The sequence below is a fragment of the Mustela lutreola genome, chromosome 9 (assembly GCF_030435805.1).
Source record: "Mustela lutreola isolate mMusLut2 chromosome 9, mMusLut2.pri, whole genome shotgun sequence".
NCBI classification, from domain to species: domain Eukaryota; kingdom Metazoa; phylum Chordata; class Mammalia; order Carnivora; family Mustelidae; genus Mustela; species Mustela lutreola.
In genome coordinates, this window is record NC_081298.1 from 44,635,329 (window position 1) to 44,647,478 (window position 12,150).

At 39.9% G+C, this 12,150-nt stretch overlaps 1 protein-coding gene across 5 annotated transcripts in view; it reads left to right on the forward strand.

Annotated features, from left to right (window-relative positions):
- CFAP61 (cilia and flagella associated protein 61) overlaps positions 1 to 12,150 on the forward strand; it is a 296,197-nt gene that overhangs the window by 70,775 nt on the left and 213,272 nt on the right. For all 5 annotated transcript variants that reach the window (XM_059134156.1, XM_059134153.1, XM_059134154.1 and 2 more), the window contains one exon: positions 10,645 to 10,736. In XM_059134156.1, coding sequence (XP_058990139.1) covers positions 10,645 to 10,736 — 92 coding nt within the window. The remainder of the gene's footprint in view (positions 1 to 10,644; positions 10,737 to 12,150) is intronic.

Genomic DNA, 12,150 nt, shown 5'->3' on the forward strand with positions numbered 1-12,150 from the left:
GCTCAGTCTGTGGAGGGTGAATCTCTTGATCTTGGGGTTGTGAGTTTGAGTCCCATGTTGGGTGTAGGGATTATCCAAAAAAATAAAATCTTTTAAAAAATTTTAAAAACCCAGTTTATCTGATTTCTCACATAAACTTGCCAGTCACCTCAAGAATAATAATTTTAAAGATTTTTAAAAACAATTTATTTGACAGAGAGAAAAAACACAAGCAGGGGGAGTGGCAGGCAGAGGCAGAGGCATAGGGAGAGGGGGAAGCATGCTCCTTACTGAGCAGGGAGCCTAATGTGATACAGGGCTCCATCCCAGGACCCTGGGATCATGACCTGAGCCTAAGGCAGATACTTAGCTGGTTGAGCCACCCAGGCACCCCCAAAATAATAATTTAAGATCTTGAATGAGATTGCTTTGAACCTATAGATCGGTGTGTGTGTGTGGGGGGGGGGGGAGATTTGACATCTTTACAATGTAGTAAGATAACTAATCTATGAACATAGTATATTCCTCAATTTATTTCTATCCTCTTTTCACAAGGTTTTATACTTTCTGCAACATATGCTTTTCATATCTGTTGTTAGATTCATTCCTAGGTATTTAATATTTTCACACTTTTGGAAATTTTATCTTTAAAATTTTTTGTTTTCAAATTGTATATTGCTATTACGTAGAAATGCAGTTTGTTTTGGATATTGACTTTATATCCAACAATCTCTCCACACTGATTTATTAATTCTGTAAATTTATCTGCAGATTCTTTTGTAATTTTTTTTGTATAAGTTTTTAGTTCTTATTTTCCAATGCTTATTCTTTCTATTTCTTTTTCAGGCACTGATTAATAACTTGAATAGAAATGGTGTTAGCAGGCATCCTTTTGTTGTTCTTGATATGAAATGGAAAGCTCTGAATATATTACCATTAAGGATGGTTTTGTGAATACTCATTATCAGATTAAGAAAGTTTCTGTATTTATGGTTTGCTAAGAAATTTATCAAGAATGGTTTTAATTGACTGAATTCTGTAAATACTTTTTTTCTGTATTTGCTGAGTTGATCATATGATTCTTCATTCTGTTAATGAAGTAAATTACATTGATTAATTTTTTATGTTAACTATTAGTAATAGACTTCTTATTCTTTTTACGAAGTGCTGGATTCTTTGCTAATGTTATATTGAGGATTTTTACGGCGAGAGTGGTCTGTAACTTTCAGTTCATGAGATGTCCTTGCCAGACTTTGAAAATGAGGCTCTTTTGACCTCATAAAACAATTTGAGGAGTATTCTTCCTTCTTCTATTTTTGGGTTTATGCAAAGCTAGAGGTATTTATTCTTTAAATGTTTTATAGGATTTGCCAGGGAAGCTGTCTAAACCTGGTGGGCTTTTGGGGGGAAGGTTTTTTTTTTTTTAATTGCAGTTTCAATTTTTTGAATGTTGTAGAACTTCTTTGTCTATTTGATAGTTTGTAATTTTTTATCAGAACTTGTACATTTCTTTTACATTTTCAAATACAGTAGGATAACACTGAAGCCATTCTTCATTTTTTCCCCCTATTACACTTTTACTATTCATAAGCTCTGTAGTGACACTGCCTTTTTCAAAATTGCTGACCTTGATTATGTGTACTCTCCTGTCTCAAACAGTCTTGCTAGTGGTTTGTCAATTTTATTAGTCTTTCCAAAGAACAAATTATTAGCTTGTTTGGTCCTACCTATTTTGTGTTTGTTACTTATTTTATTTCTGCTCTTTTCTTCGTTTCTTCCTTTTTATTTTTGGTCTTATTTTGATGTTTCTTTTCCTCTCTCACGATGGAGCCTGAACTCATTGAGTTTCAGGGTTTTTTATTTCTTTTGTTTTCCTTTCTTTTCTTATGTGAGTGTTTAAATTATAAACATTCTTCTCTGCTTGGCTTTAGCTGCAGCTCACAAGTTATGTACTGTATTCATTATCAGTATTTTTGAAATTTCACTTTATTTTACTCTCTGGCCAAATTGTTTAAGAGAATTATTTATTCTCAAACATGTGGGGGATATCTTTTATCTTTCTATTAGTTTTATTGTGGTAAGAACACTTAACACGAGAACTGCCTTCTTAAGTTTTTTAAGTATCCCATACAGTTTTGTTAACTACAGGCACAGTATTGTTCATCAGATGTCTAACACGTATTCATTTTGTAGAACTGAAACTTTACCCTGTTGGCTAGCGGCGCCCCATGACCCCCTTCTCCCATCCTAACTACCACCGGTCTGCTCTGTGCTTCTGTGAGTGACTATTGTAGATACCTCCTCTAAGTACAGTCACATAGTATTTGTCCTTGAGTGACTGCCTTATTTCATTTAGGAAAATGTGTTCTAGGTTTATCCATGTTGTTACACACTACAAGATTTCTTCTTTTTCAAGGTTGAATAATATTCTGGGGTGTGTGTGTGTGTGTGTGTGTGTGTACGGCACCTTTTCTTTATCTATTTGAGGTGTTCCAGTTATCTTTTTATTATTGCGTGTTAGCTTAATTGCACTGAAGTTAGAGAACCTAACCTGTATGATTTTAATCCTTTAAACTTTGTTGAACATATGGTCAAGTTTTGAAAATATTCCTTGAGTCCATGAAAAGAGTATATATCCTACAGTTGATAGGTGCAGGGTTTTTCATAAATTAGTCACATGTGATAATGAAGTCCAATATTTTATTCTTATTGACGGCATCACTTATTTGATCAATTAATGAGAGATGTGTTAAAAATCTCCTGCCTTGATTGTGGTTGTACTGATTTCTACTCATAGCCTATCATTTTTCATTATATATTTTGAATCTCTGTTATTAGGCATATAATTTTTAATTCATTATGTCTTCTTTGGACTTAAAAAAAATCAGTTATGAAGTATCCTCTTCACCTTTAGTGATTTTTTTTTTGCCTTAAAGTCTACTTTTTCTGATTTTAATATGGCCGTAACTACTTTCTTTGATTCATATTTGCATACCTTCTCTTTTTCCATTCTTTTATTTTCATTCTTCCTATTTCCTTATATTTTAGGTGTATAACCAGCATAGAGTTTAATTTTTGGTTTTAATCCAGAGGGACAACTGCTGTCTTTTAATTAGAATATTTAATTAGAACATTCATATTTAATGTCCTTATGGGTTTATATCTACCACCTTACTTTATAGATGTCTCCTATGTTTTTATGTTTCATTACTGGCATTATTTATTTGTGTCTTTTCCTTTATTAATCTTACCAGTGTCAATTTAATCAGTATTTTTAAAGAACCAGACTTAGGATTTGGTTGAGTTTCTCTGTTATCTTTTGAGGTTGCATCAGTAATCCATTACCACAATAGTGCTACCAGCAAACAGCCACAAAACCACAGTGGCCTGCCACAATAAGCATGTTTGGCTGGCTGATAAAGCTGGGTTCAGTTAGGCAGCTCTCCTGATCTTAACTGGGTCTTCTCACATGTCTGGGGTCGGTTTTTTGGCTGATTCAGGCTGGCCTTGACTCTGCTCCATGTGCCTCTCATCCTTTTAGTAGGCTAGATTAGGCATGTTCTTATGGTGACCACAAAGGTGCAGGAGACCAAAAAGAAACACACATGGCCTCTTGAGGTTTAGGCTTTGGACTAACATATGTTATTTATCTAAAGGAGGTCACATGGCTGAGCCCAGAATCAGAAGGATAGGATACTACATAGCAAAGGGCCTACATCCAGGGAGGGTGAAAAATCAGCATCATCAATTCAACTCTTGTTCACACAAAAAAAGAGATAATGCTGATGATTTTTATCATGGCCTTTCTCCTGTCTAATTGGAGACACAAACTCCAATTTAGCCTGGAGAAGGCTAAAACCTAGAGTCTCATCTCAAGACAGTGATATGGGAATTACCAGGACACAAAGCTCAAGTTGATCATACTGTATAGCTTGGAGTCTGCACTGCAGTCCAGTGGGGAGGAGATTCCTTGAAAAACAAGAAAAAAGCCCTTTATCCTCCTTTCATGCAGCCTGCCTAGTGTTTTCCTTTGTATCATTGTGAACTTTATCATCAGCCTCTTGCTATTCATTCCGCCATTCAGTAAATACTGAGTACTTCCCATATACCAGATTTTAGGAGTCTAGTCTAGTACTGGTGAGTCTAGTACTGTCTAATGGCAGGATAAATAAGCAAGACAAATTAATTTACAATAAGAGAAGTGTTTTGAAGGCTAGAAAATTGTGGTGGGACCGCAGCAGAATTATACTTAAGTCATCTTGAGAGCATCAGCTTAGAATTCACAGGAAAAAAAGCTTTTGAGTCAAAACTTCAAAAACAAATTGGGTCTTTCTAGGTAAATAAGCAGAAAGATTTTCCTAACAGAGGGAACAAAATGTGCAAAATAAGGAGGTATTAGAAGCCATCGCTTATTAAGGGAAAGTACAAGTTCAGGGTTGCTAGAGCATGAAGTGAGGGATTGACAAGAGATGAAGCAGGACAGGGGATTGAGGTGATATAATCAAGATTTCGTGCCTTGCAAAATAGTTTAGATTAATCTAGTCACAACATAATGGATGGTGTTCTATTGGGAATCTTTAATTAGAAAGGGAGGCATGATCAACTTCTAGTTCACGGGAAGACTTTCCAATGGCCACTACAGTGTCCAGGAAAGAGGTGAGGAGGGAACAAATCAAAAAAAGAGATATTTTGGAGAATTAATGGAATTTCATGTTTTACTGCATCTGGAGAAAATAAGGTTTATGGAAAATGAAAAATCAAGGATGACTTCAAAAATGAAGTGGATAGTAGAACCATTTTGCAAAGTGGGAATAACAAGAGTGAATGAATTATATGGGGAGATGCTGTATATTTGGATAAGTTGAGTTTTATCTTCCTAATAAGCATTTGAATGGATACACAGCACTCCTTCAGGGACAGGTGCCTTTTGAGGTAGAGTGAAACATTACCTCTCAAAAGATGTCCACATTCTAATCTCTGGAACCTATAACTATTACCTTAGTTCTGGAAAAAGGGTATTTGTAGGTGTGATAAAGGATTGCTAGATGAGATTATCCTGGGTTGTCAAAGGGACCCATCAAAATGGATGGATGCCATCAAAAGTGTCCTTATGAGAGAGAGACAGAGGAAGGTAACACAGATAGGAGGAGGCTGTGACCACTAAGAGGTTGGAGTGATGGCCATCTGGCAAGGACTGCTGGCAGTCACCATAAGCTGGAAGAGAGAGAAACAGCCTCTCTCCTAGAGCTTCTAGAAGTAGTGTGTCCCTGCCAACACCTTGATTTCTGCTCAGGGTTACTGATTTTGGACTCTGGCTTCCTGAACCATGAGAGAATACACTTCTATCATTAAGCCACCAAGTGAGTGGTAATTTGTGACAGCAGCTCCAGCAAAGTAACATAATTGCAAAGACCACAGGACAAGAGAAAAATCAAGGAAGGAAAATATACCAGGAAATAAGGATGTCTTCACTCTTCAGCAGAACTCCTAGTAAGAGTTGTCTGCTCATTATTTCCATTCTCTTTTATTGTCTCAAGGCTACTTCTTAGCCTTCAGGTCTCAAACTAAATGTTTGGAAAGACTTCGACCACTCAATCTAAAGCAGATCCTAGGATACTTTCTTTTCTTTTCTCTCTTTTTTAAAGATTTTTATTTATTTATTTGACAGAGATCACAAGTAGGCAGAGAGGGAGGCAGAGAGAGTGGGGGGGAAGCAGGCTCCCCACTGAGCAGGGAGCCTGATTCAAGGCTCAGTCCCCATGAGCCAAAGGCAGAGGTTTAACCCACTGAACCACACAGATGCCCCAGATCCTGGGATATTTTCTCTATGCCATCTATCATAACTTAGTATTTTCTTGTTCATTTACTCACTTGCTTTGGTTGTGGAAGATCGTCTTGTTCATTGCTGAAATCCCCAGAATGTTAATGTCTAACAGATGGTAGGTGTGAAATACAAATTTTTAAATGAATGAATGAATAAACGAGCACTCACTGTGCTTTGTTCATATGTCTGCTTTAGCACCTTTCACACTGTGAGATAGGGGTGTGTGTGTGTGTGTGTGTGTGTACTCTGATCACTTGTGAGCATAGAATAAGAGGGGCTACATCTTATTCATTATTTACTTTTGAGTATCTCAGAGTGCTTGCTGCTCTTTGTTCTCCACTGAAGTTTAGTTGAATGAATGATTTAACTTGCACCTCTAGTCTTTCCCCTTCTTAAAATTGCATGACTTAAATTCATTCGGCAGGCTTTTTTGAAATCATCCATGATATGCTAGTAATAAACAAGAATGGCTATTTTGTAGTATTTTGGAGATAGACATTTTCACTTTTATAATTGGACATTTTAAAAATCTTGATTGCATTAGTAACGCATGTAACTGTCCTCCTTTAAAAAATTAAAATAAGGTCCTTAGAGTTGAGTTCCCACTGAACCACATCTAACCCTGATTCTTCCTCTCCTCCCCAGAAAGAGCCATTGTAATAACTTTATTATGTGTCTACCCAGACCAGTTGTTTATACTTTTATGTGAAGTCCATGTATTCATGTATTCATAGATCCATTTTGTGGTAGTGGTTTTTGTTGTTGTTGTTGTTAATATAATGGTGTCTTTGGGAATATGTGATGTTTTGAAATTTACTTCTTAATTCTTTGAGATTTAGTAATGTGGGCACACTGAGATCTAGGACACTCCTTTTACCTTCTGGGCAATATTCCATCATGTGGAATGTGTCACACTTGTCCTTAGATGGACATGAATGTTCTTTCTGTTATTTTGATATTGTAAAAACTGCTGCAGTAAACATCCCAGTGCATGTCTCCTTGGACCCCTTGCCAGGTTCCCCCAGGCTCTGTTCCTGGACTTGTTCTTGCTGGGCTTGGAAATACTCACATGTCACCATGGTTGTGGACAAACCAGTGATCTTCCTCCAGACCTTTTCACAGCTCTCTCATACTCAGTGTCAGCATTTTAAGCTTCTGCCAGTGTGATAGGTATGAAAGGAGATACCGTTTTAATTTTATTTCTCTGAGTATTATTGAGGACGAACACTTTTGTATGTTTATTGGTCGTTTACATTTCCTGGATCTTCATTGCCTTTGCCTAATGGGTTATTTCTCTTTTCTGTAATTAGATTGTTAGTCTATTTTCTGTGTTGCCAATATTTTCTCCATGTATCTAATTTTTTAAAAATTTCCTTTTAGGGCACTTTTGACAGACTTTTTAGGTTTTGATGTGGTTGAATAGGTTTGTTAACTAATTGGAATGAAAATGAAAACTTTAAAAAAGTCTGGCACATATACAAGTAAATAAATAAAAATATTCTGCCCTTTTTCAGATGGATTTTTAAGGAAAAATTTCTTCACCCTCAAGATCATAGAGGTAGTATCCTATAAGTTAAAAAAAAAAAAACAAAAAAAAAAAAACCCTTTAGGCTGTTAACATATTTGCAAGCGGTTTTTGTGTATTATATGAAACAGGGACCCAAATTAATTTTATCCCATATGGTGAGCCAGCACTATTTATTTATTTGTATGGTTTATTTTTTCTCCCCCAATGTGAAATGCCACCTTTAACATGTATCAATAATTTTATAATTGTCTGGCTTTTTTCTGGATTCCGTTCTGTTTTATTACTTGAATAATCCACGGTTCTAGTAACTATGGCTTTATGTCTTAATATTCATTAGGAAATTTAGCCCACTCTTTGTTCCTATTTCTTAAAATATTGTTATTGATTATTTCTTAAAATGTCTTAAAAACTATTCCTCCATATTTACGCTTTTAGAATCAATTTATTTCATTTTGCAAGAAAAAGTCTTGTTGGGAGTTTTGACCTATATTTAAAATAAATGTTAAACCCCAACAGATTGTTTACTCTTATTTATTCCTAAAACCACCAAAATGTATTTGTTAGCTTTTCCTGTGTATTGCTGCAATCAGATAGAGCAGGGCAGACCCAGGTCTTGTGGGACCTGGAGTAGATACAATCTGAGAGCCCTCTTTAAGAAAACAAATGCAAAATTATGAATGCAGTCATAGGTGCTGTGTCTTGGGAGGGGCCTGTACTGAGTTGGGGGAGGTACCATATCTCTAGCATTATTAGCCTCATAGTAAACCCATGCCATGTAAGCAATCTCAAAAACAGAGAAAGTCCTAGCAAATGGTGCCTCTACCCTGACTCGTTTGTAACTTCTAATCTATATAGGTACTGTAAGGAATAAAATAACAATTAAATTTGCAGCCTCAGTCATGTTTTCAGTTGTGTGTTATATAATACCAGTGCCTTGACTTTTCCCTGGAATAGCACCTCACATTTGAGGATCTCAGTACGCACTATGAACATTAACTAATTAAACCTCACAAAACCCTAGAGACATGAGAAAGAAAGATACAGCATCACCTCGCCCAGTTCTGAAATGCAGCCGCCTCTGGGGACCAGCGTGGCAGCTGCTTACTAATAAACTGCAATAACCCCACGACCGTTTAGCCAAGACAATTAGCTGTTGCAGTTGGTAATTGTCTCAAGAACATTAGACTGTCAGTGATGTCAGCAGGATTATCCATTCATTACCAATGAAATCCATTTCTTAAGGTCTCTTACACATTTTTAGTTAAGTTTGTCCTAATTATAAAAGTAGTAGTGTTTTTCTTTTAGTGGCTTTTTTGGGTAGTTCTGCAAATGTAAGACAAAACAGGAAAATCTATGTTAAAAAAATAAAGCAGAACTTAAGAGTAAGGAGTTATTGATAGTTGTTTTGTTGTTGTTGTTGTTGTTTTTTAATTCAAAAATTTTGCTGTTGAGCAAAAACACATCAGTGATGGCAGGAGACAGAAGAACACCTGCCTTTCAATGGTATATTGGCTGGACAGAGAAGTGGGGGAAACGTCTGGGTGCTGGGAATGCTTTAGGTATTTATTTGAGTGATCAGTACGTGGGAACAAATATGTGTAGAAGTCCATGCATTTTTATTGAATACATGTTAGATCAAGAGAGCAAATTAACATTAAAAGCATGTGGCTCTTCTCATCATGAGTACATCAGAAACCCCATATAGCTTTCTGAAAAGTTTTGCAGGAAGCAGGACATATTCAGGAACTAAGACACGATACATTCCCTCAAGCATGTTTCTTCAGGAGAGGAATTCTAGGTCCTTTGCTCCTCTCACCAGACATTTTCTCCCTTTGCCAAAAGAGCTACCCATGACCCAGGGAAGTGATTCTCTCTCCTTGTACCTCCAGCATTACGGACCTCTTCATCTATGCCCATTCCATGTCCCTGGCCATCCAGTTTTTCTCTTAGGATGTCATTCTGTTTCACTTGGCTCCATCTTTGCCAGAAGCAGGCATAGGGCATGCATAATCTGGGAACTTGGGGTGGAGTCTTTGCCCTGGCTGGCCCAGTGGGAGAAGAAGAAGTCCAAAGGATAGGCCAGCTCTGGCCTCTCCACAGCATCTGATTGTGACCATCAGAGAAAAGAAGACGGAGGGGCAGGCCTATGCTGGCAGTGTGCAGGGGCAGCCCTTGGGCAAGAGCATCCTCATGTGGGGGCAGCTGTGAACAGTTGTCACCGCTGAGAACCCTCCAGCGGAGCAGGGGACCCAGAAGGAAGAGGTGGGAGAGAGGAGGGAGAGGGAACAGGGAAGTGAAGAGAGACTGATAAGATAGAAGGGGGCTGGGGGGGGCGCCTGGGTGGCTCAGTGGGTTAAGCCTCTGCCTTCGGCTCAGGTCATGATCTCGGGATCCTCGGATCAAACCCCACATCGGGCTCTCTGCTCAGCAGGGAGCCTGCTTCTCCCCCTCTCTCTGTCTCCCTCTCTGCCTAGTTGTGATCTCTTTCTCTCTGTCAAATAAATAAATAAAATATTTAAAAAAAAAAAAAAAAGAAGGGGGCTGGGGGCAGAAAGACCCGAAGAAAAATACGAAGGCCCAGAAGGTCGAGAATGCGAACTGAGGAAGGAGGAGAAGGAGGAGGGGGAGAAAGAGCTTTGTGGACCGAAGGGGGAAAGTTTCGTTCCTACTGTAATTATTACTGAAAGTTAAAGATGTGAACACTAGCCTGATTATTGCCTTTCCAGAACATAGTAAAACAGTAATGCTCAGCTCCAGTTTCTCTTGCTTAGAAAGTCGAGAAGTAGAAATAGCAGTCACTGTCAGATTGCATGCTAGAATATTTTCAAAAGAAGGAAAAGCAGCCCTTGTGCTAACCAAGCTTCAGTGTCCAGAGAGCACTGACATCGTTAATTGTGATCTTTCCCACCTTTGGCCTTTAAATCATTTCAAAGTCTGTGGCCCAGAAAGTTGCTAATCAGTTGTTTGTAGACTTTAAAGGGGGGCTCCTATGAAAGGAACACTGGCTCAGGAGCTGCAGAGGGTGAAAGCCCCCCTGTGGGCCGGGCCAGGCCCCAGCCCATGACTGGCATCATGTTTCCCCCATAACTCTATAGGGGCAGGTATCAATTTGTCTCCATCACATGCCTAAGGGCCCTAACAGGTCAGAATTGGGGTGGGCTCCCCATCCTGTGGTACTGTCCTCTGCTCTGTCGTTCTTCAGATATGCCCCAGGTAAGAAACACACCAGTTTACCATGCTGTCTTCCATGTCCCGCGGCTCTGCAGATGTTTATCATCTATTTTCTGTCCTTATGCCATTCTCTCTCTCAAAGATGCTGAGCTTGGTACTAGCAACCACAGTCCCCCGAAAATAGTTGAGGAGCCACGGGAACCTGTTTCTCCACAGGCCATGGAAGGCACTCAGGTAACAGAGGTCACTCACCCATGCCTGGGGCCCTGGGGCAGGTGTGGGGGCTGCTTGTGTTGTGGGGGGCTGGCTCATGACCGAGTTCTGATGCCTGCTGTAGACTAGTCCTCACTAGTCCTCAGACCGGGGGTACAGCAGGCTTGGAGGGTGTTTATAACAGGGAGGGTGCCCTGGGTGCGTGTTTATAACAGACAGATCAGAGCTGCATCGCTGGCTTCAAGAATACGGGTCAGAATGGAGTTTCATCCCTTCTCCTCCTTTTTTCTCACCGTTCCTGATTCCAGGAGGCTGAGGCAGATAAAACTGCTCATTTAAAGCCAGGTAGACCATCCAGACCTATTGAAGAGCCTTACATGCTGCCCGCATACTCACACGAGGACCTATTTCCCTATTTTCCTTCCTGCCTGATCGGGCTTGGAAGCTAACAAGATGCCCTCCACAGCTTCCTGCACAGCCGCTGGCTTCACTTGTCTCTGCCTGGCCTCAGCAGGAGCCCCGCCACCACCTGCACCTTCCTGTTGCCAAGACTCTGCGGGTGCTGCTGCTGCCCTCACCTAAAGAAGGGGTAAACCTGCAGCAACAGGGGCCACAGTCAGCCGTGTAATAGATTATGTAGGATTTGGCAGACGAGCCAATAGATCCAGTCCTGTGTTCCAGCTCTGCCAACTTCTAACCGCTGATGGGTTTGCAGTAATATGAATGCCCACATTTACTGGGCTCTGGGTTTTCACATGCTCCTGCAGAACCTCAGAGCATGTCTTTTGTGTCCTTAGGAACAAGGCCTCATGTAGGGGGTGGGACAGGAAAACAGGCTCACCTCCAGGCTAATGTTGTTGGCCTGGTCCTACATCTGCGTGTGGCCAGAATCCCAAGATGTGTTTCCCAACACACCTCCTTCAGCTTCTGGTCTGCCTGACTTCTCCACCCAGCTGGGTCCAGAACCCCTCCCTGAGCCCAGGATGGGGGGGGCAGGTGCTGAGCCATTGCTTCTTGGAAAAAACAGTGTTCCTCCTTGCCCATAAACTCATGTAAATAAAATCTTGGGAAAAGGAGGATGGAGGGAAGACTTTTATCTCAACACTAGTCCACCTGTCTTGTCCTTCCAGATTTCCACACTGTCTCTATGAAAAATGTATTCTTAAACCCAAACGACAAAAAATTCCAACCTGTAGGTGGTTGGCTATTATATTTCAAGCGCTGATTTAGTCTCTGCATGGAGACTGGGCATGCACAATGGTCAGGCACTATGCTGTGTCGGAGGGTACTCATGAGACCAAAACACAACCCCAGCCTTCAAGAGGTAGTGACTTGCTGTGGGAGAGGAGAGCCTAATTCAGTATGTGGAAAGGAGGATGGGAAGCATCCCAGAGAAGGGGACCTTTTAAAGAAGGTTGTATGACATGGATTAAGT